General features: G+C 36.3%; 2 protein-coding genes across 3 annotated transcripts; one reads left to right on the top strand and one right to left on the bottom strand.

Moving 5' to 3' along the window:
- Positions 1 to 228: 228 nt before the first annotated feature.
- LOC135680465 (uncharacterized) lies at positions 229 to 19,060 on the bottom strand. The gene is made up of 7 exons (XM_065194371.1): positions 18,715 to 19,060; positions 18,191 to 18,596; positions 17,947 to 18,103; positions 13,244 to 13,288; positions 10,643 to 10,808; positions 3,262 to 3,623; positions 229 to 1,349 (listed from the first exon to the last, which is right to left on the bottom strand). The coding sequence occupies exons 1-7, from the start codon at positions 18,931 to 18,933 to the stop codon at positions 1,031 to 1,033; spliced, it is 1,674 nt and encodes a 557-aa protein (XP_065050443.1). The 5' UTR covers positions 18,934 to 19,060; the 3' UTR covers positions 229 to 1,030.
- Positions 19,061 to 22,607: 3,547 nt separating this feature from the next.
- LOC103994193 (serine hydroxymethyltransferase 4) lies at positions 22,608 to 25,734 on the top strand. 2 transcript variants are annotated; one of them, XR_672452.3, is made up of 5 exons: positions 22,608 to 23,432; positions 24,305 to 24,695; positions 24,784 to 24,885; positions 25,143 to 25,450; positions 25,550 to 25,734. XR_672452.3 is itself a non-coding variant. In XM_009414518.3 (4 exons), exons 1-4 carry the CDS (start codon positions 22,755 to 22,757, stop codon positions 25,373 to 25,375), a joined length of 1,404 nt encoding a protein of 467 aa, XP_009412793.2. In that variant the 5' UTR covers positions 22,620 to 22,754; the 3' UTR covers positions 25,376 to 25,734. The 2 variants fall into 2 exon arrangements, 1 of the variants encoding a protein (XP_009412793.2); XM_009414518.3 differs by having other exon boundaries at positions 22,620 to 23,432; positions 25,143 to 25,734.
- Positions 25,735 to 27,103: the final 1,369 nt, after the last annotated feature.

Genomic DNA, 27,103 nt, shown 5'->3' with positions numbered 1-27,103 from the left:
TTATATTTTTCTCTCTAACCTATCGATCCCGACATCAAACACGTACCCAACATAAATCTTTGCTGTCATCTACCTACCTAACTCTGTCTTCACGAAATCCAACTTGTGACAAGACTCAAAAAAAGTCAGACCTATGTTATATATGGAGACCCTTTGACGACAAGTCTTATAATCAAAATCTGATTTATCAACTTCAAAGGAAAATTTTTTCGTCCAAAGTCAAATTAGTAGAGAAAACCTCTTTTTCTTTTTCTATAAGATAAAAGTTTTACGTCACAACAACCTCCTTTTCATTACACCAAAACTCAGCCCTCATTGAAATAAAATATTACAAGGAAGACTACTTTTCTTCAAAATGGCTGAGATAATGAATTGCTCACGATGGCATCACATTGCGTTTGTGCTCTTGATAATACACCAACTTCACAGTAATCATGTATCATATGATCTCCCGATTTGGCTGCTTGCATCTATCAGTGTTTGACAACCCTAAAACAAGCTGGTTATGATGCAGTACTCTCACAAGGGAAGTTCATATCCTGCTCTTTAGCTTCTTAAGCAGAGGGAACCTTCTCATCACAAAATATTAAACCAGTCCTTAAGAGCAATACTAAGCACATTAGAGTTATCCTCTGTGCTCCAGCAGGAGCATATACAAAATTGTCAACGAGACCACCTACACACAGATGAGATTGTTCTTCTATCCCCATCATGTGCCAAGCTCAATAAAAGACCACCAAGCCAATTTATAGTTTTCGTAAGCTTGCTTGTAGGTAGCCATCCATTAACAAATTATTGCCCAGCTATACTCTCCTGATCCTTCTTAATCAGCTACAAACACCAACTTGGAAGGCATCTCAAGTACTTTGCTGCTTTTGCCACTCACTCTGATAATTAACCACCCAAATTAAAGAATAAAATTTCCTTGATTTTAGTTAGTAAAAGGTTTCATTCGAATGCATCATGATGTCATCTAAGCAAAAGACGCTGTGGTTAAGAAGGAAACCACACAGCTGAGAAGCTAAACTATCTATAACACCCTGTGTAATCCAATGTTGAGATCAGATGATATTGATGTGAGAAGTGGAAGTGATTGGTGCCATACAGCTTTAAAAACTCGTTTCTGGTGTGCCTGCACCGATTGTGAAGGCTTTCGTCCATCGTATCTAATATCGAAGATATGAATCATGGGGTCTGCCGAACCAGATGTTATATATAGACCATCAGGAGACCATGCCTGATTAATCAGAGCAGATTGGGATTCACTTGTTTCCTGTTTCCACCCGAAAGCATGAATTTCTGTCTGCCTTAGCCGTACATCAAACAACCGAAGCTGTCTCCCAGGTTCCCTGAGAAATGCAAATAGAGCATCAACTGGTCAGGAAAAGGAAAGAATCTGCATTGCTGATAGAATACATAGTAATTGATTAACAAGAAATTATACAGCATGAAGCCAAAATCCACATCTGGGGGCATCTTCAAAGATGATTCTATTTGGTAGTTGCCTTTCTTCAGAGACGGTTTTCTCTAACAGCATGCTCAATCAACATGCTAAAGGCCAGTCAAAAGAACTAAAGCCAACAACTACACATGACAAATTTTCTGATCATATCTTCTGGGTCTACAGAAACTAGCTTGATTATCTAGTTGAATGCAATGAGTCGCATACACATTTTATAGCTCCATATACACTAGAATTTCATCTCTTATCTCCACCACAATAATTATAAGTGTACACAGCAAGATCCGAAAATTTAGTTGATCACAATTCCACAAGGTCCACCAAATTACAATGTTCCATGTCGACTCCGGAAATTGGGAATGGGAATCGAAATAAGATGATCTGTAGGGATCAAATCAACTAGCATCCAATGAAGGATTGGCTGGGGTTTGCTAATCTGACCAGTGCTTATATTTTCCCCATAATGAGGCATCACCAAGGTCCATCTAGTTTTTATTTTTAAATAGCACTTTTATCTTTTTGGTATCCTATTGTTTGGGTTATTTATGGCTGTTTAATTTCATTTTGCCAAAACCTTATCCTGCAATCTAGCCTGGTTAAACCAAAGCAATTTTTTTTCTCGCGTTCAACACCATAATCCTCCCATATGTATGTACCCTACGGTGAACTCCCAAATCTTAATGTTGCTTAGCCCCAACTTCCCATAGAATGAAAAAGAAAGCGAGAGCTTTCTTAGAAAAACCCTTGATCCTTACCGTCGAAGAGAATATAAGATTGGTTTGTACATATTTTCTCGATTTGTTAGGGACCATTTCTGCGTAAATATCATTACAACTGCATCAGCTAAAGGGTCCCTAACAACATGGCAGGTAGATGGTCAATAGCTCCTTAGCTACCAATTTAGCACTCAATATTTACTAAAACATTTGGTTTACATCATGATATAAGTTATTTGCTTATTCATGTCACTGTTGTGCTTTCCTTTCTTCTGTAAGCTTGTAAACCTTCTGATCAGCTATTTGAGCAATCTAGAATGATGACTATTCTATCTAATTCTTGGATCATTACATCCTTGCTTGTTATTTGCATCACAACTACTTAGATCAGTTTAAATGTTTTGCATGTATATTTACTTGGTTGTCCTATCTTAAGGCTTGTTTTCCAAATGATTCATGCTTATTCGAATAAAAAATAAAGATACTGAATCAGAAAAATAAGCAAACAGAAAAAACTTGTTAGGCACCATACAGAAAAGAAGGAAAATTTCTTTCCAGATATCAAGGGTGCAAAACTATTTGGCCCATCCCTAGAAATAGTCATATTTCTTTAGTAAATTATTCAGAGAATTTAACTATCAATTTATTTATGATGATCAATGCATGAAATCATTGCTAGTAGACATTTAAGGCTGAGCACAACTTGTTGGGAGATTTCACAAGACTGGCAAAGAAGAGCTTGCATGGCAAGGTTATAGTAAGCCTTGGTTTAAAAATTAATCCAGTAAAGATAACACAAGCATGAGTATCATAATTTATAAATATAGAAGCATTAACAGTTGTTAAAATATTAAATTTTATAATTTTGTTGATTCAATTTTATAAGTATTATTGTCCAAAAGTCAAACTGAATATACTAAGAAACTCTAGGACCCAATCCCAGATGAAACTAGAATAGATAATATAGAAGACACAGTTTTACATTTTATTTTGCAGAAACAATATATTCTAATATTAAAATATTCTAACGGACTATAAATAATAAGACTTCAATGGAATCATTGCACAAGCTTATTCACTTACCCTGCTTGCACCATGAACAAATTGAAGTCACATGGGTTTGGCAGCACACTCATGCATTTGCTTTCTATTTGATTTTTGAACTCAGATCTTCCTGATAACATATCAAACGCAATTATCCTTTTGTCTGCACCAACAGATAGTACAGTCTTCTTTTGTTGCAATCCAGCAACTCCCATGACAGCAGAAGAATGCAGATTCCCATGTATTGTCTTGGGTTTCCATGAATCATCTATTTCTTGCCAAAGTATCACAGCATGGTCACTCCCACCAGTTACGAAACATAAATCAATCCACGGCATGAACATTATGCTATTTATAATGCCTTTTTGATGAGGCTTTCCTTCCAAGAAAGTAACCTTTTTCTGTCCAGACACAATCAATGTGATCTTGCATTAGTATCTAACTTACGTGTCTAGCAATTCCAGTGAGAGATTACAGAGATCAAGATTTTGAAGACACTAATAAACAATGTGGAGCCTATATCACCAACTAAATACACTACAATTCAAGGATCACAATTCCATTTAGGTGCATTAGTCATAACAACACATGGCACAGGTTGACATGCCACTAGCAAAGCCAGCAATGCCATGCACTTAGTGTGGTTGGACATGATATATCTACCATCTTTCAAGAAAAATACAAAAGAAAATTTACTATCTTCAATTTTATAATTTTGTGAGGGAAAGGGAATGAAACAACTTATCTCCAATGGGCATCCAGTAGCCGGTATGATAGCTAGTATTGGGACAGTTCAGCAACAAAGAAATTACCACTATGACCAACAATAAAGCAAGCTTGCTGGAGCATCAATGATGTCAGGTAGTTTTTGGCAGAGGATCTTTTTTTTGCTTTATTTTTTTCATGTGGGGAAGGGCAAGTTCTCCCGTGATATCCACCAATTAGCATGCACTAGCATGAGTAGTATATTCTCATCCATAGAATTAAACACATGTTACATACATCATAATGTGGGAGACCTTGTCAAGAATAATCTATCACTAAATGTGAAATCACCACTGTGACGAACAATCAGCAAGCTGGCTAGAGCATCAATGATGTCAGGTAGTTGTTGGCAGAGGATCTTTTTTCCCTTTTTTTTCATGTGGGGAAGAGGCAAGTTATACCAGTGATATCTACCGATTAGCATGCACTGTCATGAGCAGTATATTCTCATCCATAAAATTAAACAAGTCACATACATCATACTGTGGGAGATTTTGTCAAGAATAATATATCATTAGATTGAAATATGAAGCCAACTAGCATGTAAAACTCTGAATAGTTATTATACAACAGCAAGTTATCAACCAATGCTCGTAGTCTAAACCCTAAACCAATTCTGCTACTTATCTGCTAAGGAGTATGAAAGAACAAAATGTAGAATCATTCTCCACAAAATGGTGAAAATTGAATGGTATGGAATTATGTCCTGAAAATTCCAAAGGGGTTAAATGTTACCTGCCAGACTCAGTACTACTGTCCTAGAGATTAATCAGACTATTCTGAAATTGTCCAAAGATATTTCACATAGACAATTCTAAAATTTGCATCAATGGGTATGTTTGAGTTGGAAACAATTTATTTCTTGAAGTTTTTATGCACAAATTTCTTTTCCATCATTTACTGATATTCCTCATAAAACTAATTTTAACAAGATAATGTTAAATGAGACTATAAATAAGGCAATACAAGAAACAAGTCGTCCGCGGCTTCAGGGTAATCAGCCAGATCAACATGGCAGAAACATATGGCAACAACTCAAATTCATAAGTCTTGGATTGCTTTAAGCTTAGCACAAATAAAGGGATAAAACTTGATAGTTAACTGTGAATAAAAGAAAATCAATTCTGGATTAAACTCAAAGGAAAATAAACAAACAAATTAGGGTCATAAAAATATAAAATATGTTATTTAATAAGTAAATAATCAAAAATTAAAAATCATGTATGCTAATGATCATTTTTACCTTCATATTCCATAGAATATCTAACTTGTAAGAAATGGGAACTAAACATAAATGATGAGGAACTATATAAAAATCATGCTGAAAGTTATTAGTGAATATGATATATGTATGTCATGAAATAAATATGATATATGTGTTGTGAAAGTAAGTAATAATCATATAATACAAAGTTTTTTTTACCAACATATTATACCAAGTTACTATGTAAGAGATGACTCTTTCATATATCATATAAAAAGGCCTAAAACCTTCCATTTACCACTTTGATGAGAGCTCAAGTCCCCATTCCCAGCACCTCTTTAATTATCATGCAAATGAAGCATTAGGCAATGCAAAGGCATGCAAAGAAAGGGATCTTCGAAGCAAGCACAAATGGGATTCAGGATTAATCCCAAATCCAATGGCATTGCCATACTCTATCATGGAATCCCTTTATCCTTCCCCTTCCCCCTCCATCATTTCCTCTGATTTGATGTGGTGGCAGAGGACAAACGTGATGATAGTGGTGGCAAATAGTGAATGCAATGAACCGATGACATTTGATCATTGGACACGATATCAACGATGTCTCCTCAACTTCATGGTCATAGTAACAGGTTTGTTCATCTTTCCTTTCCCATTTCCTCTTACAATTGCAACCTATGGTAGTTATCAACCCTTTGTTTATCTGCTTTTTTCCTCTTTGAAGGATAGCAGCTTCACGTATTTCTGCCATTGTACCATCTCTGCCGTTAGGGGGTGAAATCTCACGGCAACAGATGGCCTCTACTGAGAGAAAAACCTGAATAATTCATGTGGCATCCATGCAACAAAAAACCACTTAATAATTAGCAACCCGGTTGGCTAAATCAGTTGTCAATGATCACAACTGTTTAAAGGGCATAGAAAGTAAGCTAAGAGGAAAACTCTTTTTTGGCTCAGACTCATTTATTACCTGTTGATTACATATCAATCATGCACGAACCTAACTGATGGAGGAAGACCCCACTGGAACCTATTGGTCTAATTCTTGCAAGTCATGACATCATTGGTGAGACCCTTTTCGGGACAGGTGATCCAGAGAATATAGCCCAAATTAATTGCTAGAATCCATCTACGTGACCAACCAAAAAATGTGTTTAGACTTCACAACAAATAGCACTTGTAGAAGAGACCTTCGATTGATCTTCTGTGCTGAAACTATGTGGTTTTAGTCTACTCCCAAAAGGTTGCTTGACCTCTATCACACCCCCGAAAGTGTTAGGGCATATACTACATGCCAAAAAACCATGTGGCTCCATGATGCATAGCAGACCATTAGCCACCCAAATGTTGGTTATATCCATTGATTATGATCGCAGCTAAATGAAGGGCACAAGAAGAAAGCTAGGGGAGCTTTTTTTTCATCATCGTCTCTCTCTCTCAAGAGGGAGCTGTGTTAGTATGGCAAGATATAAAGTTTATGATATTTTTATAACAAATTAGGTACTAAATATGAAGAAAAAAATATATATCAAACTGCTAAAGCTAGGGAAAGAAAGTGTTGGGATTTAGGTAATATTAGAAACATTAAAGATAAAAAATAAAAAATTACATGTTAATGATAACGAAATCAAGAAAAGACGGGGAAGTTATTTTTATAAATTATTTAATGATAATTCCACAAATGACTTAACTTTATTGATGGATAATAATGGTAGATCTAATAATCATATATTTGTTCATAAAATTTGCTAGTAAAGTAAAGAAGCCTTGTAAAAAGATAAAAATAGCTAAGAGTGTAAGACCTAACGGGATCCTTGTTGAGGTTTAAAAAAGTTTAGGGGATCAAGTAATAACTTAGTTATATTATTTAACCAAATTTTGAGATTTAGAAAAATGCATGATGAATAAAGGAAGAGTTGTTTTAGTGTCAATTTACAAGAATAAGGTTGACATACAAAACTATTTTAACTACAGAGGAATTAAGATCACAGATCATATAATGAAACTTTAAGAAAGAGTTATTGAAAGTAGGATAAAACCTTAAACAAATATCTCTAAAGATTAATTTGATTTTATGTTTGAAAGATCAACAATAAAAACTATTTATTTATTAAGATAACTAATGAAAAAATATTGAGAGAAAAAGAAATATTGATATTGATTTAGAGAAAATCTAGGGTAGAGTTCTTAGATATTTATTATGGTAAGTTTTAGAAAAGAAAGATACATCCACTAATTATATTGATATTATTAAAAATATATATGATAATATAGCTACTAATATTATGAGGAGTATGTCTAGTGAGTTTTCTATTAGTATAGGACTATATCAAGGATTTACATTAAGTTCCTATCTTTTCACATTGATAATAGATGAATTTACTAATTATTTACAGGAGAGATCCCTAATGTATGTTATTTGCTGATAATATTATCTTCGTTGATAAGAATCTAAATAAAATTAATTTAAAATTGAGTTATGGAGGCAATCCTTAAAAACTAAAGTTTTAGATTAAATAGAACAAGTATATGAGATGCAATTTTGATAATACTTAAGTTAGATGGGCAAGAGGTTCATTAAGTAATATATAAGATGCAATTTAGTAATACTTAAGTTAGATGGGAAAAGTTCTATTATGTAACCTTAGGCATCTTGGATCAATAATTTAAAAAGGTGGAGATTAATAAAGATATTAGTCATAAAGTAAAAACGCGATAGTTAGAATGATAAGGGGCATCAAGAACCTTATGGTATCATCGAGTATCTTTAAAATTAAGAAAAAAATTTATAGGACAGTTGTTTAACTATTAATACTTCATGGATCTTAATGTTGGGCACTTAAACGACTTATATAAAAAATAAGTTTGTGTTGTTGATTTGAGAATGTTGAGATGGATGTGTAGAGTTACAAGGAAATATAGAAAAAAAATATTTTTATTCATGAACAATTATCTATCGCTTTAATAGAGGATAAAATGAGAAAAATACGTTTAAGATGGTATGAACAAATGCTTGAGATACCTAGAGACGCGGTAGTCAATGAAATGACTCTTGTTAGTGGTATGAGAGGAAGAGAAAGACCTAAAAGAACATTAATAAAAACTATACATAAAAATTTAAATACCCTTAGTTAAATATATGGTTTTCTACATTCATCAATGATAGTAAAAGATCTATGCAACCAATCCCTTAGGACTTTATGGCTTTATTGTTGTTGTACTCTCTCCCACACACACTCACATTTATTGTTTGTTTTCTATATCTCAATCAAACATTAACTTGACTATCGAAGAAGACCGACCAGTACAATTCTAGCAGCTTAATGGTCTTTTCTCTTGCAGATTGTGATCTTTTTTATTATGGATCATGATGTCATCAGCAGCATCTTATTCAGTACACATGAATTAAAAAACATGACCCATGTCATTTTCTAATTGCTCATTCAGCATGTATTGGTATTCCATTGACATGTCGACCATGGGTACAAAAGACCATCTTCTTTTATGGTAATTTTTCACTTGACTTGATAGTACTTGGATTCAATCCAAATTTAAAACTTCTGTTGATCTTGAAAGGTTAGGGATAGTCTTGATGGATCCTCAAGCTTTCATGCACAAACCAGCTTCAATTGATGATTTCTTTACTTTTATCATAACAAACACAATCAGATTCTCAAATTTTCTCTCTCAAACAGGATAATGCAAAATTAAATGAAACATCTTATTAAGAATCAAATACACGAGGGCGAGCTCTGTTATGATGGCAAGGTTGCACCTTGAGATCAGGGTGATCAAGATTTGAGTCATGGAAACCTCTCTTATGTAGGGGTAAGGTTGCTGATTCATTCAATTTCGAAACTCTGCATTAGGTTCATCCATTAAGAATCAAATATGTGCCCCACAACCAGATCAAAAATTATATTTTTTTGTTAGGACACTGCTTTCACGTTTGCTTTCCTTTTGATTAGCAAGTGAAGAGAAAATAAGGTTGCTTCAATTTGCTGATTAAAATTTGTCATTTTTACTGCACATAGAAATAAAAGATAACATGCCAACTAGGTATCTCCACAAACATAGTGCATAAAATGATAATACATGGGCAAGAGAAAGAAATAGTAAAGCACCGAAGATATGAAAAAGAGTAATTCTATATTGTCTAAATTAAAGATAAGTGCAGTACAAATCAATGTAACCAAATGTATTGTCACAGACATGGATGCTACCAGCATGCCAAATCTGGTAATATGATGTGGAAGAGCATGCCATCAAGACGTGTACATATCAAGGTAACAAACAGCACCAAACAGCAAAGTGATTTCAAGGTGAATAGTAGAAGGTCGCTATCAAGCCTACCCTTGAAGGTGCTATACGCCCAAAGTTGGATCACTAATAAAAATTATGATTTATTCCATAAAAAAAGAAGTTACTATGACAAAGAATTCTAATATTAAATGTTCACATAAAGTTACCAGGTAAGTTCCATGCAAAGTGGATGTTGTACAATATTAAAATATCAAAGAGCAACATGATTGTTCACAAATTATAAAATATTAAAATGTTAAATTATCACTTGTGATCAATCTATCATGTGACCATAAAATATTAGAAATATAATACCAGAGCCATCCAATGTATGGACTAAAAACAAGAAATCTAATAGTGAATGTTTGGTGGAAGGCAGTGTTCCAAGGTGCTGAGTGGAATAGAGCATGAGACACAGAAAGCATTAAGAATGTAGAAGAGAGAATGAGGAAGAGATATGTGGGATAAGAAGAATGCAACTTGACAAACAATTTTGATCCTTCTGATTTTTATCTTGACCACAAAATGGAAGAGTTGGATCCAAAACAACATTTGAACTTTTATCTTAATCACAAAAAGTTATAGTAAAAAAATTAAAGACTAGTTTCTTTAATTTATGGACTTTGTGCAATGGTATAACTGCATATATTGACCAGGGTTCAAGTCATAAAATCGGTATTGCAGCCTGAAGGGATAAGATTAAAGTAATTGGCCCTTTAGAGACCCTATATAAGTGGAAGTTATGTGTATTAAGACACCCATTTTTTAATTTTATAAGTGGCCACTAAATTCCCTCAGTATAGCCACTTCTTGACCATTATCGTTGCTGCTGATCTATTACATGCACTATAGTGACTAGCCCTTTATACTACTATGGCCACTTTCTAAAACATCAATGACCAGTGAACATCCACAAGCCCATTTGACTGTCACGTATTTAAACATTCATGGTAGTTTGTGTACATGTAGCAAGTCAGTATACTAATCATTCACAGGACTCCAAATGAGTCTGTTCTTGAAATCATGTATTAAAAAGCATATACCATCACATTCATGCCCTAGAAGTCAAAAGAAAATTAAAGAGAAAAGAAAAGTTACTCAACTTTCAAATCTATCATAGACATTAGTTTTTAAAAATCATCTTACTTCTCGTGATGCATTCAAGTTTAGAACCGAGATCTGTGAGTCACCACCATCAGCAGTATAAGCAGCAAAGATTCTATCTCCATCTGGATGCCATGCTATATCTTCTGGCCATCTCCGTTGCTTTGGAGATAAACAATCCATGCTGCTTAGTAATGATGCATTGGATCTGCACTCACACAAGTACAGCACAATGAATGACAACTGAAATTGTAAAGTTAGAAAGTTTGATTTTCGTTTGATTCAATGACATTCAAGAAACTGCAAAGTTTGAAATTCAAAGTATTGGCTTAATTTTTGCTTTTGACCAAATCTTTAAAGCTTTGGTTTTTTATTTTGACAATTTCTACTTGACATACAATGACATTGAAAAAAAAAATGCAGTTTCAAAGTAAATTAATTTCTGTTGCACGATTTCAAGCTGAAACAAGGGAACATTTATAAATGGCAAAGAATTGTAGAAAGTAGAAACAAATAGGTTCCTAGTATGGAGTCCTATCTACTCTCTCAGAAGCATATATAATCCAATATACCTATGAGCAATAACTCATTTCTATTTTTTCAGATATATTTTTAAGTTAAAAAGTGAAAGAACAGAAAATTTTGGTTTCATATAATTTATATGGATTGGTTGTGTAACAATCCACTAGTTTCATTTTGTTCAAAACAAGATATAGGACTGATATGTGTAGATTTAGTGGCTTAGTACTAATAAGAGTAAACACAGTACACAAGGTTCATGCCAATTCAGGGTCTATTGGGGAATAAGCGCTCACTATTAGTGATTTGGTTTATACATTGTAGGGATTGTTGGCCATGATCCACTACATACTATTACTATCAGCTAGTAGACTACTCAGGTTGTTACAATGATATTAATCCAATTCTGTCAGCCACTCTGTGTTAACTAAGCTGTGTCAAGATGGCATACTTTGTGCACACTGAGATGGTCTTATCTTGAGATAATAAAAAATTATACTTTTAAATGTGTCTTCTAGGCCTACCCTTAACATGACATCAAACACCTTGAATGGGAGATTGTGACATCTCAACTTTTAGTCAAACATTGGTAAGGTTTACATGACAGGATACTCATAGCAGAAACTGATCTATCAGTATCACATTGATAGTGTCATGCGTAACAAGACACCACCGAAGAATTCTTTAAACATTAAGCAAATTTCATGTTCATTTAGCTCATCAAATAATCTTTAAAAAGTAGTAAATCATAATAATGGTTTGGTGTCTGAGCATATAGTTTGCAAACCAAACAGTATTAAGTATTATCACATTGTAGAGTATTGCTACACTGGTATAAATGTCTGTATGATGGATCCCATTTTAGATATATCATACCACACAGTATGTCCTGGAACAAAGCAAAGTTGCAAACTATGATGCCTTCACATGGCTACACAACAGCACAACATGAAAGAATAAGTGCCAACTCAGACTGCCGAATGGCTCTAAAACTACATTCAGATAATATTGCAAAATTTATCCATTTGATCCAGAGTACCAGAAAGATGATAACAATTGTCTAGATTGAAGGTCATACCGCATTCTTTTATCAAAATAAAGACTGGTTTGCCATTTATTTGGTGAAACATTCAAGTAAAAAATTGGGACCTGTTATATAGATTATCTTGATATGTTATTTTTGATGAAAAAAATAAAGTCAGGCATCTTTTGTTCCAAAATAAAAATATGTTTTTGGTCTGAATAAGCCATGATATCCAGAAAACCAGATGCGAGTCCTGTTTGGATCTGGAAGTGTGTATCTGAATGCTGTTTGACACGGACCTGGCTTTTGTGCTACCTTTGCTGGTATGATTTTCAGAGTTATTTTGTTAAATTTCTTGTGACATATGATACAAAATTTAATATCTCAATAGGTGAATCAATAAATGGTATAAATCATCAATTTCATAAAAGTTTAACTTGACAACCTATAGGACAAACTTGTAAATACATTTCTGTGTTACCTAACATGTCTTGTAAAGCTGGTGGAACTTATTGTGCATAAGCAAGTATCATCATTTAATGGCCTTATTATATCTTTATCTGCTTACATACTTTTCCCCCTGCTGCCCTGCATATAAGTTTCTAACATATAGCAAAGGAGAAGGTTAATGGAAAAGAGTTCTTCATTTTGTTTTATTTAGTGGCTAGCAACTTACTGGTAATAAAATTGTTGGGTTGCAGAAAATTTGTGTCTATGAGCCATATGATTTCTACATATTACCAGATTTCCTCTCAACAATATTTATACTAAATACTATGACTGCTATCGTTATATAAACACATATAGGGCTCTTTTGACTAAACAAGTCATTTTTATCTTCCATTAAAAATATTTTTTTTCTCAATAATCAGGAATAGTTCAGTGTGCCTTCATGATTCTCTCGCAAGTGCAATTGTACTTGATGTTTCCTACAAATAATTGTTTGACAAAGTTAGCTTATGAAATAGTTATTTCCATACCTAGAACTTCATAAAAGAAAAATAAATAATGGCAAAAGAAAATTCACCCTCAATGCAAATCTATTCTGCTGCAAAAACTAGAAAACAAATATAGATGAAGGAAAAGACTAGGAGTTCTACCCTTTGGCCTGCACTTGCCATAAGTTGACAACTCCATCCAAAGCGCTGCAAAGTACAATTTAAGTAAGCCACCAAGACTAAAATCCTGAACTAAGAAGATCAGAAATCCTAAATAATCATTAAGATGTAAATAAATGTGACTTGTTATGGAAATGGAAATGAAACAATGGAAAAATGGTTATCCAAGTTGAGCAATAGGGCAACTATACAATATAGAAAATAAATTTTAGGAGTTCAAAATGCAAGATTCAGTAATTAATACACATAAGAGCATCCATCACCACTTGCTATGTAACATATTGGTAAGACAAAAAATGAGGCACTACTGTTGCAAAATGTTTACTAGAAGTGAAAATATTTTTCTTTGTTCATGACAATCTCATTATCAGTCTCATGCTTCTTGATACATTTCCTCTTTTGTCCTATTGGGGGGCCTTCCCCTAATGTTCAAAATTTGTTACTACAATGAATAATAAATATCTTGCAGTTTTTTTCTAATCATACAGTACAACTAGTATTAACAGGCTAATTATGTGCTTGATCTGTCCTTCAAGAACAAAATCAAGCTGAGTCCTATCATAATCCTCTAGGAGTGCTTTTACATCCAGAAGGAGAATTAAACCAGTGGTAAAAGTGGATGTGTCCTAGACTGGAAGTACAACTAGGAAACTAGATTGGTGCTCATCAGTGAGCAAAAGTTGGTAACTTCATCCACTGTTATTACTTACACAGTGGTTTCTAACATTTAAAATTAGTTGGATGGTTGGCGGCTTTGTTCAAAGACAATATGGGTAAATCAGGGTTTGCAAGAGCAGAAGTCTTGAATAGATTGCTTGTCTTAGTAGACAATGCTATGAACACTTTTTGACATATAAAAGATTAGACCACCATTCTTGATCTTACAGAAGTTCAGAAGTAATCTCACCTTGTGTAATGCCTCATAAGATTCGCCAAGATATTCTGAATAAAATGGAAGCTTCAGCGAGTAACAGCAAGCTTTTGCAAGGTCTTCAGCCCTCTTATTTATTTAATAATCTCATATCTTACATTAATAATAGGGATCATTTTCGTTCAATATAAAGTCACTCAAAATGGTTATTGTTTTGTCATTCATTAAATGCCCTGTCCTTTTCATCATTCCATTTCTTTGCTTCAGTTTTGGACAAGTTCTTCATGTTAGCTGAGAAGTTGATGTAACAATTTTTTATTCATTTTATTAGGACAAAAGCAGCAATGCTGCAAACTTATTCATTGAAAGATAATTAAAAAGAAAAGAGAAAAGAAAACTGCAAAATGCATAAAGGGAGGACAGGAGAGAGATAATAGAGAAACATCCAGTTTACTATGGCCCAGCCATTCTTAATAGTCTTCTGGACTTTCCAAAAGAAATGCTCTTCTAATCCTATTCATTTCATTTATAAAATATCAAATATTGAAAATAAAGAAAAGTCAACCAGTAGATTGGTCAGCTGAGAATTGACAAGAACCAATCTTTCCAGAAAAAGATAGTAGTTTGAGATACCAACCTTCCAATTGTTTGAAACTTCTGGACAAGAGGCATCTAGTATTTTATTGTAAGTTTATCAGGGTGTATTGGAAGGTCAAAATACTAAAGAGGAAACCAGTGGCCTGGTACTTGAAGATGGAGGCTAAACCATTACTTCTTTTAGCATGTAGGTCCATATAAATGGATTTTCTTACTAAACTTAAGAGCAAGCCAAGAGCAAAGTTTGTGGTAGTAAAGAATCACTTTAGGTCCAATAGAGTGTCATCCACAAACTAAAGGACAGTGCCAAATAGTGGGCTCTAGTGACCCAAAACAACAGGGACCCTTGAGGGTTAATAAGTATGTCTCAAAGTTGATTGTTCATTGACAAAGATAATTATGATGACGACTCTATCACCCGAGGAATGAGGGGCAATCATTATCTTGTAGTTTGGTATAGCTCAATATGCATTGAAGGAGAAAACACTGTATTGAATCTTCTGCAGAATTAAAATATTGCTTTTTTACCTACAATGCAGGCACTTCTGCATCAATATAGAACTCTGCTATTCTAAAAAGGTATCAACATATGCTGACACAAAACTAACAACCCCTAACAAGGGGGTACCTTCATCTTAATACAACAAATGAGGTCATATTTTATCTATTAATAAAGTAAAAGGTTCTAAAACTATAACAGCTTTATTAAGAAATGTATCATTTACCATGGTTCGTCTTACCGGTCCATACTGGTGTATTGATCAATTGTTGGTATGGTACGTACCAAACTATACCGACATAGTACGGTGGGGCATACTAACAAACTGGTATGTACCACTCGTACCAATCCCTTATCGAACTAATACGTACCACCCGTACTAGGCAGTACATTATGGTACGGCAAACGTTGCCATTTACAACATCAAGTTCAACAATTCGATGAGGTTTATCATTGAAATTTCAACAGTTTGCTCTGAAAGATGACCAAATACGTAAATTTTGATAATAAAATTTAATATCAGCATTTTATGAGAATCTGATTTCTTATCTCTCTTTCATTACAATTTCTGTGAATTGTATGGTTTTTCAAAATTATTTTGAAATAAAAAAATTTAGGCCCCTAGAACACAAACTCCAATATCTATACTCAAGTTTTAGTAAAGTAACTACATGTATTTGGTAACATCTAACAGCATAAGAAAATAAACAACACAACTTGAACTAGAATTTCTAGCTGGACATTAGTGATTTTAACAATGACATCTCAAAGTCAGTCGAGTTGGATTGGCGGTTGGCCATGATGAAGTGACCTACTAAATTGGGGATGTTTAAACCAAGGGATTAGATCTTCATTTAGTTCTATTTGGGGTAACCTAGACCTACTATAGTATTGTCATGAGGTGCACCAGTGTCCGCCTAGGTTCTTGGGAAAAGAGAGGTGAGGTCCAAGCACCTCAAATTGTTTCAGAAGAGGTGATTTGAATGGGTGCTGCCATAGGAGCATGCCTAGGCCTAGGCGTTGGGTGACCCAAGAACTCGCGTAGCCCAAAAGGAAAGTAGTTGAACCTGTACTAATTGGTAATTAGTTCAGTTCAACCAAGCCAATAACTTAACATCACACTCTCTCCGTCCTCTACCACCCCCTCCCCCTACTGCAGCACCCTCGGGAGCCCTAATGCCACCAACAATGATGCCCTCTTGCATACAATCACACGGCAGCCCCACACCATAGGATTTTGTTGCCTTTGGAGCCAGCCGAACTCCATTGCTCTTGTCCACCATTGCACATCTCCTCTTCGTCACCTCTGCATTCTGATATAGCTTGCTCTTGATTTTTTATCTCACCAATAATTCTTGTTAACAATAGTTGAGTCAATTAATAATGGTTAACTCTTATTAATAACAATAATATTATCTCTTATTAGGAACAATTTATCAATTGTGTTGATTACAAGATTTTTACTGCAGCTTTAGGATCTTGAAACATGGTAACATAGGTAATGCCTCACATTTTATTTTATTTTAATGTTTGCCTTTATCCTTAACGATTGTCACTATATTAATTTTATTTTAATGATTTTATCTTTAATTATATTTTTATAATTTTATATTAGCAGGCACCCTACTTTTCTCAAGCAAACGCCTAGCGCATCTTTCAATGCCCAGTGCCTTTAACCAAGGTTTGCAATTTTGGTCTATACCGGTGTACCGACCAATGATCGATACAATGCGTACCAAGGCATATCGACAAAACGCTAGTGCATACCAACGATACGGCCAAAAAAATCGAAAATAGCTCCAAAAATACCTAAAAATAGAAGAAGAAAAATGTTAGATTAGGATTTTTAAATTGGAAATAAATAATAAATTTAGTATAATTTTAGCGAAAATAATCTAAATTAGAAAAGAATAGTGACACATATTTTTTTCGGGCTTTAAGGAGTAGTTTTGTGATACTTTCCAAATCGTCCTTTCATTAATATTGAATTATCTACAAATAAATGATTTGAATTGTTAGATTATGGTATATTCGAGACCATCCTCATTGAGTTCCATGATCTAAATCTTGGGTGGCATGTGTAAAATATTGTTTCTCGGTCCATGCACCACCCTCAAATTGTGTAGACGAGACCAATGACTCCCCGGCATCGTCGCCATCATCAATTGAGGCAATGTTGTTTACGTCATTGCCATGTCTCTGAATTGAGCAGGTTGTTGAACACAATTGAGAAATACTTTTTGATTCCAGTACTTGGTCGGACCAATAAACACCGATTGTTACATATTGGCCCATTGATTGGAGTCCTTGAAAGATTTTCAATACTTAAAGAAGTTACTGTACAATATACTAAAGCCACCATCACCATCAGGCCCAATGGCTCAACATTTTCAAGGTGTCCCATGAAAAAATGGCCCTTCCAAATTACCATTGTTTGCCACTCTAACAATCAAACAAGAAACCACTTGCCAAATAAAAGATAGTAATCATGAAACAGTATGCACCATGTTAAAGGTTCTAACAGCCAAAGACGAAACAAAGCAATCAGATCTGACCAAGAATATGAACACAAAAGATATTTTCAAATCAGACCAGCTTATCGTGCATGAACTTAGAGGTCAGGCACTCAAATAAACTGTTGATTTGTGTTATCTAAAGGATATTGCAGTTGCTAAATATAATAGACAATCAACCTGCTCTTGTGAAATTCTCAGTTACCTGGTGACGAAGAGATGATCATTGACCGGGCACAGCTCAAGACTTCTCAATTTCCTTTTATGCTGACTGGAAATTAAGGTTCCTGATTGAAATCTAATTATGCAAGGTGAAGAAGATGAACGTATATTGTGAATCAGATCCTGGTGTTCCTTCTGCTCTGCCAAGATTAACATAAACAACTTTGTTGAGAGACATCAATAGGAAAGCAATCAAATTTGACATCTAGAGAACTTTTTTTTATTACCAAGCTTCCTCTTTATCCTCTTTTCTTTAGATCCAACAGGCCCACCCTTTTCAATGAAGGGCTTAGATGCCCCTGTACCCGCTGGCTGAGTAGAAGGGGAAGAATCCATTGGGCCGCCAGCGGCAGCAGATGCTTTTAGTTCTGGCTTCGCATTCCGTCCGGCTCTGGCATCTGCAGCCAGGGAAGGAAGCCTGGTGTTATGAGGGGGAATAAGAAGCTGAGGCCGCGACAATTGCTGCGACGGCGTAGGGCGCGTCTGAGCGTGGTCATTATTGTTCCGGATAGGGTTCGACGGCCTGGCTTCGGTTTTAACAGCATCCGTGGCAACAGGAGCAGCTTTGGAGCGGAGACGAATGCGATCCAGCTTGGCCTGGGACTCGCTCAATCTTTTCTCCGCCTCTTCGAGCTGTACAGAGAAATACCAACCGATCGTCCTTTTAAGATGAAAAGCGGCTCAAGCTAACCAACAAACAAAGAGATGCTTGAAATCGATTTACACAAAGGGCATTAACAGTATCAAAAACCTGGGATTTGTAATGGGCAAGCTTCTGCTTGAGAAGTTGGCACTCCTTGGTGCGATGTTCGATCAGGGCGACGAGGGCTTCCTCCTGCTCCTGCATAGACACGTTATCGTCGCGGCTCTTATTATAATTAGATGGCTTTCCTTCATTGTCGCCCTCGATGAGTTCGATCGGCTCGTCTTCCAGTTTAGGCTTCTTTAGCAGGCGTGACGAATCCATCATGTCTGCCCTCGTTAAGGATAGCGAAGACGAAGAAGAGACGGTGGTGCCTTCGCCAGAAAGAGCGAAGATGAAGAGTGGAGTCCGAGACGGGTTCTCGTCCTCCACCACGGTCGCCGTAGCCTCCTCTCACCGCCACTATTTACTCGGTTTTACTATTTATATAGTGTCGTGTTAAGTTTGAAAATTCTCATTAGTTAATTTTATCTTCTTTTTTTTTTTTACCCTTAGAAAGTAAAATCATTATTTTCTCACTCACTCAAATAACTTTTGAATCATCGATTCAATTAAGGGATAAATATTTGACCGATTCATAACTGGTTTAGTCTGATTAAAAATACTTATACAATAGTTATGTCTCTGAGCTCGATATATAATGTACCGTTCAACTTCATGTTTTTTTTATTATCATTTTTCTTCTTCTTTGATTTTTTTTTTCTCTTTCTTCCCTCTCTTTCTTCTGTGTTTTTTCGTCTGCTTAAGCATAGAATCACAAAGAAAAGAAAATTCATATAAGTAAATTGTTATCTTTATTTCTTTTTTGTACACTTAATAGTTATTCCTTTGCCTTTTTTTTTTTTCTTTTATCAGGTTCTTGCCATATAGTCACTTGAAACCACCGATAAATATATAATAATTTAATTGATATCGAGGATAATGATAAAAAAAATTAGTATTAATTTTGTTGAGTCTTGGATTTTGATGATGAATTTATGATCTAATCAATATTTGAGAAAAGTAATGAAAAGGTAAATCGATGTTGAGCTGAAGTCAAAGATCGGCTTATAAGGATCAGACATTGCGCGAAGATCGAATGTTGTGGGAGTCAACATGCTGATGGATCGGGCAATATATCGAAGCAAAGCATGATACACCAAGAGTTCAGATGAATCAATTACATACTGGATAATATATGATTCATGTTTTGTAATTGTTTGTATCTTGAATAAAGTAGTTTAGGTTTTAATTGAATTGGTTTTAGGCATAATGATGTCAACTTAATTAGAGGCTCATTGGGCCTGAATTAGGGTTGATTTGGGTCTATTATAAGATTCATTCAGTGACCTACAGTTAGGTCAGGAAGTGAAACCACATATGAGTTAGAATGTACAAAGTATACGTTTCTGGAAGACCCAATCGTGGTATTATCAGTGATCAGTGCTACAGGCGATGATACCATCCAACACTAATGGTAGTATCGCTAGTACCTAAAAATTTCTTCTTCCTCAATCTTCTAAGTCATTCTAAGAGAGTTGTGAGGACTACTTATAAAAAAGAATTGTAAAGATTCTCTTCTAAATTTGTGAGAATGAAAAAAAAATTGTAATAAAGGTGATTGATCTTTCACCCATTAAAAAAAATCATTAGTGAAAGTCGTCTCGACGAAGAAGGAATCAAGAGTAGACGTAGATTGCGACAACTAAACAACTATAAATCCGTGTGTATTTCTTTTATGCTTTTCATTCTTATTGCTTATTGATTTAGTTGTTCACTACTTTTAATCACATTCCAAATTAAATATATTTTCGATACAATCGAATGAATTTTAGAATATTTTTAATTTTTTTAAAAATACTAATTCACCCCCTCTTAATATCTTTACGATCCTAACAAATTTATCATCAATTATAATATTATTTTTTATTAATAGGCCATAGTGGTTTTACATGTAATAAGGTGAAAAAATATTCCCATTAATATGGAATCAACATGGTAATAGATATCTTAAAAGAGTCATGATAATACAATATGAGTTCATGAGGCAACCCTTACTATCCAACATTAATTATAGGATGGAGATTATAAATCATACATCACTCGTTTGCACCTTGCAAAATAGCTGGTTAGGTTCCCCGTAAAAAAGACAAACCTGCACAAAACATAATTAGAGCTATCAATTTGGTCATTCAAAAGCATTATAACAATCAACCAAATGAAATAAACTTAAAATTAAATTTTACATATTGGAGAGTTTCTTTATAGGAGAATGAATAACATTTTCATTAGCATGCAATTTTTGGGGCCCACGTATATATATATATATATATATATATATATATATATATATATATTGGGAAATAGTGAAGATTTTGGTGGGGAAGGATATATATATGTATATACATATATATACATATATATGTATATGTATATATATGTGTATATGTACATATACACATATATATACATATACATATATATATATATATGTATATATATATATATATATGTATATGTATATGTATATAAATATATTGGGAAATAGTGAAGATTTTGGTGGCGAAGGTGTCAAGCCATCCAAAGAGACCACATGACTGCTGCCTTTGACTTCAGGATCACCGGGCTAATTACATATCTCTTTAGTGATTCGATGATGACGGACGACGGCGCCGTGGCGTCGGTGGTGGTAACCGGTGAAGAAGAAGAGATGATGGTAAAGCAAGGATTGAAGAGAAGAAAGAAAAAGGCTTATCTTTGTCCTTCCTCACTCCCAAATGGTAAGAGAAAGAGAAGTTTCCGCTGCTGACGCTGGAATTCGACTATAGGTTGTTCTTGTTCTGCTTTTCTCACTCCCTCTCTTCCTCGTTCCGTGGCTCCCGTATCATTGTGGTAAGGAACGAATGGGATACCCTCGACTTACTTCTCGTCCTCTTCGCCATTCTCTACGGCCTCCTCGGCCGCCGCTCTGGCGACGACGACGACGCTGAGAAGTCTCTTCAGGAGGCCCACGACGAGTGGCCCAGGTTCGCCAGTCCTCCATCAGTGGCTAGCTATTCGTACCCCGTGGAGGCCGCCCACACGGAGCAGCAGCTCCTACGCCGATCTGGGGCCGGAAGTAGCGACATTTGGAGCCGCCGCCAATGATGGGTGGCGTTGCTACAATGATGTCCATCTTTGTCGTCGGAGGTCAGAGTAGGATGGCTGGGAGAGACAGAGGTTTGGGTATCTGGACGCGAAGACGATTCCAGTGGACACGTGTGTTCTTCGACAGAGCTCCTCTACAAGATCTAGATCACCGCCGAGTCCGCCATCTCCATCGCCACGGCGGCATCCGAGGAGGAGAGCGGTAGATGGGCTTCCAGGGAGGGGGGCGGACAAGGTTGAGATCTTTCGATCAAAAAGCCCCATCCACAGTCACCACCGTCGCCTCCGCCACAGCGCCTAGCCTAGGAGGAGGAGGAGCGATGTCGCAGCGGTGTCGATCAATCTGTAATTAATCCTAAGATCATATGGTGTGCATTTTATTATTAGTATTTTTTTAATTATACAGCATATGGTGTTATGATGATGATGTTTGAGTGACATCATAAATGAGGTGGATATTACCAATGGTATGTATGACATTGGAGACATACTTGTTTGGAACCATTTTATGAGGAATTTAATTAAATAAATTTGCAAGTTCAGAATATTTTTATTTGTAATTTTGATTAATTAAAGGGTTTATCAGAGACAGTCAATTCCAATACTTTCTCCTCGTAATTGCAAATTAGAATAAATTTATAGTGCACGTGTTACATTGCAAGCATATACTGTATACCTTTTTGTATATATGTATTTTCCCTACAGGAATGTGTAAATTTATTCATGCAAAAAACAACCATTATATATATATATATATATATATATATAGATATAGGAGTGATATCATCACCGCCACCACCACCAACCATCCACCCAACACATGTGGGCAAACCCTCGCCTTGCGTATAAATCGTCCTCATCTCCACTACCGTCAACTCCGCACCTCCCCGCTTCCTCGTAGTCGGCCTTTTCCTCCTTTCCCCCTACTCCACCTCAGCTCCCTTACGGCGGCTTACGGCGCCATGGAGTCCGTGAGCGAGTGGGGTCTCTCGCCGCTCTTCGTCGTGGATCCGGAGATCCACGATCTCATCGAGCACGAGAAGCGGCGGCAGTCGCATGGCATCGAGCTCATTGCCTCCGAGAATTTCACCTCCTTCGCCGTCATCGAGGCTCTCGGAAGCGCCCTCACCAACAAGTACTCCGAGGGCATGCCCGGCAACCGCTACTACGGCGGCAACGAGCACATCGACGCCATCGAGAACCTCTGCCGCTCCCGTGCCCTCTCCGCCTACCGCCTCGACCCCGCCAAGTGGGGCGTCAACGTCCAGCCGTACTCCGGCAGCCCGGCTAACTTCGCCGCCTACACCGCCCTCCTCAACCCTCACGACCGCATCATGGGCCTCGATCTCCCTTCCGGTGGCCACCTCACTCACGGCTACTACACCTCCGGTGGCAAGAAGATCTCCGCCACCTCCATCTACTTCGAGAGCTTGCCCTACAAGGTCAGCCCTGTGACCGGTTACATCGACTATGAGAAGCTCGAGGAGAAGGCCCTCGACTTTCGCCCCAAGCTCATCATCTGCGGTGGCAGCGCCTACCCCAGGGACTGGGACTACGCGAGGTTCAGATCCATCGCTGAAAAGTGCGGGGCCTTGTTGCTCTGCGACATGGCTCACATCAGCGGCCTTGTGGCCGCTCAGGTGATGATTTTTTTAACCTTCTGTGTTTCAGTCGGAAAAATCATATTTTGATGTTAATTTAGCTTTCAAAATACTTTTTGTTTTCTAATTTCTGCATATTCTTGTGAATGATGGGTATATTAGATCTGGTAGATCTGGGTAAATGGTTATTTGGTTTATGGGAATTTTTTTTTTGTTTCCATGAATATTTATATAGATCTGGATTAAATGGACAGATTTGTTGGATGGCTTGCATGGTAGGGATAGATCTGCAAGTTTGGATTGGATTAGATATAGTTGCTTTTGATTGCTAGACCTGAATATCCTGATCTTTTTCCAGAGAACAGACTGAGGCCTTATCCTGATTCTTTGTCGATTGATTTTAGCCAAAAGTAATTTGTTTCAGTAATTGGTTTGTTGTTGATTGATGACAAAGCAGAACACAACTCAAACTTAGACAGAATATCGGAACATATTGATTTTACTAAATTTTCTTTGAGCTATATTAGAGTTAATGGGTAATACAAGTCAATCTGGAATTTGTGTGTTTTCTTACGTTTTATTTGGTTCTAGTATTTGGTTTTTTTTGGATACTTTTTCTCTTTATTTGCAGATGAAGCAAAGGATTGATCTTCCATTTTCTTGAGTATTAGCTTTATTTTCTTTTTGGACTCCACCTTTACTGAAGATCAGAGCATCAGTCATTTCATATAGTCATGCATGTAGTTGGATTATATTGTTGACCATTAACATTCAACTATTGCTTCTCATTATGAGAGAAGTCAGAGATACCAAAGTTGTTTTTCTTTTCCTTTTTTTGTAAATTTATCTCTTAGTTTAATTGTGCAACGATGTGTTGTACTGATTAGAATGTTTAATTCACTATGTTGTAGGAGGCTGCAAACCCCTTTGAGTTCTGTGATGTGGTCACGACAACTACTCACAAGAGTCTCAGAGGACCTAGGTCTGGCATGATCTTCTACAGGAAAGGCCCTAAGCCTCCAAAGAAGGGACAGCCGGAAAATGCTGTTTATGATTTTGAAGACAAAATCAATTTTGCAGTGTTCCCAGCTCTCCAAGGTGGCCCTCACAATCACCAGATTGCTGCTCTGGCTGTGGCATTGAAGCAGGCCATGTCACCTGGATTCAAGGCATATGCCAAGCAGGTGAGAGCCAATGCTGTTGCTCTTGGGAATTATCTGATGAGCAAGGGCTACAAGCTTGTGACCGATGGAACTGAGAACCACCTTGTCCTCTGGGATCTTCGACCTCTTGGATTGACTGGTACTAGCGGTTTCTCCTTTTCATTTAGTTTGTTGCTAATTAGTTTTCCTCAAATTCATCTTTTTTCATTCACTTTGTAATGTTGCAGGAAACAAGGTCGAGAAACTTTGTGATCTTTGCAATATTACTGTTAACAAGAATGCTGTTTTTGGTGACAGTAGTGCATTGGCTCCTGGTGGTGTCCGAATTGGTAAGAACGTTCTATTTGGAGCATGACCTACTTGTACCATGTTGTTTAGTCTTAAAGATGTTTATGTTTGAAACCTCTGAAACAATTTCTGAAGTTCAATTTTCAGGGGATGGATTTTGTTATACTGTTGATAAAAGTTCTCGGTGGTCTGAAGCCTCTGCTTAAAATTCTGTCATACTTATAGCAACTGCATCAGTACATACTTCTGCAAAGCATTCTTGAAGTCATTCAAGTAATCCTTATGATTCATTTTCCAGGCACTCCTGCCATGACATCACGAGGCTTGGTCGAGGAGGACTTCAAGCAGATAGCAGAGTTCCTTCATCAGGCAGTGACCCTTTGCCTGTGCATTCAGAAAGAACATGGGAAGCTTCTGAAGGACTTCAACAAGGGCTTGGTGAACAACAAAGACATTGAGGAACTGAAGGCAGCAGTTGAAAAGTTTGCTGCATCATTTGACATGCCTGGCTTTCAAATGCCCTCAACATAAGACTTCAACAAGGGCTGGGTGAACAACAAAGACAGTGAGGAGCTGCATCAAGGACTCGAACACCATAGTTGTCATGTAGCTCATCTTCTACCATATCTTCTATTTTGACTCTTTTGCTGTTGGTTTTGCTTGTTTTTTATTATGCATTTAAACTGTTTGTTGTTTTCTTCTTAGGTGATGTGCCCATGGAAGGAGAAGATAATAAATATTGTATGAGCATGTACTTTGGAAGTAATATGAGTATGGCAATTAACCATGTAAGACTGATTCATAGGAGATAAATTATAGTGAAAAATTGATGTATAAACAATTAATAAGTCTGGCATGATATTTATAACTGATATATTTTCCATGGTCAATTATCATGCTTATATGTATGCAATGTGAAACTCTAGAATTTATACTATAGCTAAATATTATTAAAGCTGAACAACTTGTAAAGAATTTTCTTTCAGCTGTTAATTAATTAATCGAGTGTAGGGTTTTACACGATATGTTTCTTCTCTTGCCTACTGACTGTCAATGGAATGTGTTATTCCAATAGTTTGGCTTATTAAGACTAACATACGCTCAAACAGGTAAGCAAGATTGAATTTATTGTAGCTTCTATTTAAGAACTCGGCTGCTTTCCAAGGTTTCTTTTCTACTTTTATTTTGTAGTAGGTGAAATTTATTTTCCTCCCCCATGTCTACACCCATGTCATCCTCCTGAATTGGACACACTGATATGCTTCCAAAGATAAGCCCATTTCCATGCTATTAATAAACACCACCCCTTATCATGTATACTAAGACAGTCCCAACTACTATCTATAGTAAAATTGCCTCCAATGTTATGATCAGTACAATATTACACGGTTAATAAATCTCATATTCGAATCCAGTAATTTAGTTTAAACAAAAATTTTAATTGTTTGAGAAGAGGCCAAAGTTTGAGTCCAAGGGCATATCTGAGATAATGTATTTGGAGAGGGTGTAATTGCAAATGAAGAAGTTGCAGTGGCCTACTGCCATACAAGTGATAATATGAATCCGACGGACCAATCAGCGAGCAGGACGAAGTCAACGCCCCCGAGTGCTTGTCCTTCCCTGTGATTCCATGTCGTTGCTGCCATCAACCACATAAGGATAGTCTCCATCTCCGTATTAGCAACAACGTATAGCGTCCCTCAGCAACAGAACAGCTTATCCTATTCCATTGATTAAACCGTGACTAAGAATCCTAATTACGATGTCGATCGACTATGTGCTAACTTCATTGGGTTTGCCGGCGTGGTTTATTGGCGGCTTACTGTGGTCGAGCCAGGTAGAGGAGTCGGATAAGGTTAGGTGGTTCACGAGGGGAGAAAAGGTTAGTTGGGCAGGACGTTATCCTCACTCCTTATGGTCACCATTTTTTTGCGTTCGTTAATATAAGCCTTAATCTTCTCTCTCTCTCTCTCTCTCTCTCTGTGAATCCAACCACCACCCCGTCGGTGCCTGCCGCCTGATGGTATTACTGCCGTCCCCTCACCTCCGTCACCCAAACCTAAGCCGATCCCACAATCCCCAAAATACCCCTCCCAGACGCTGCCCGCCCTTTTTCGGACTCCCCAAAATTACATAAATATTTTGTTAGAATATTTTTAGACCTCTTTATGATAATTATTTTTTGTATGATGCTAAATGTAAAGTAAGCCTTCATATCTTATCGATAAAACTGAATGCTTAAAAATTATTAGATTTATT

The sequence above is a fragment of the Musa acuminata genome, chromosome BXJ1-8 (genome assembly GCF_036884655.1).
Source record: "Musa acuminata AAA Group cultivar baxijiao chromosome BXJ1-8, Cavendish_Baxijiao_AAA, whole genome shotgun sequence".
Taxonomy (NCBI): Eukaryota; Viridiplantae; Streptophyta; class Magnoliopsida; order Zingiberales; family Musaceae; genus Musa; species Musa acuminata.
This window is presented reverse-complemented; position numbering and strand designations above follow the sequence as displayed.

Coding starts and splice junctions, on each gene's coding strand:
- LOC103994193 (XM_009414518.3), top strand. CDS start 22,755: ATGGAGTCCGTGAGCGAGTGGGGTCTCTCGCCGCTCTTCGTCGTGGAT. Junction 23,433..24,304: donor GCGGCCTTGTGGCCGCTCAG/GTGATGATTTTT, acceptor ACTATGTTGTAG/GAGGCTGCAAACCCCTTTGA. Junction 24,886..25,142: donor TCCTGGTGGTGTCCGAATTG/GTAAGAACGTTC, acceptor TTCATTTTCCAG/GCACTCCTGCCATGACATCA.
- LOC135680465 (XM_065194371.1), bottom strand. CDS start 18,933: ATGATGGATTCGTCACGCCTGCTAAAGAAGCCTAAACTGGAAGACGAG. Junction 10,809..13,243: donor TGGCAAGTGCAGGCCAAAGG/GTAGAACTCCTA, acceptor GTGTGAGTGCAG/ATCCAATGCATCATTACTAA. Junction 3,624..10,642: donor ACTTGAATGCATCACGAGAA/GTAAGATGATTT, acceptor GTGTCTGGACAG/AAAAAGGTTACTTTCTTGGA.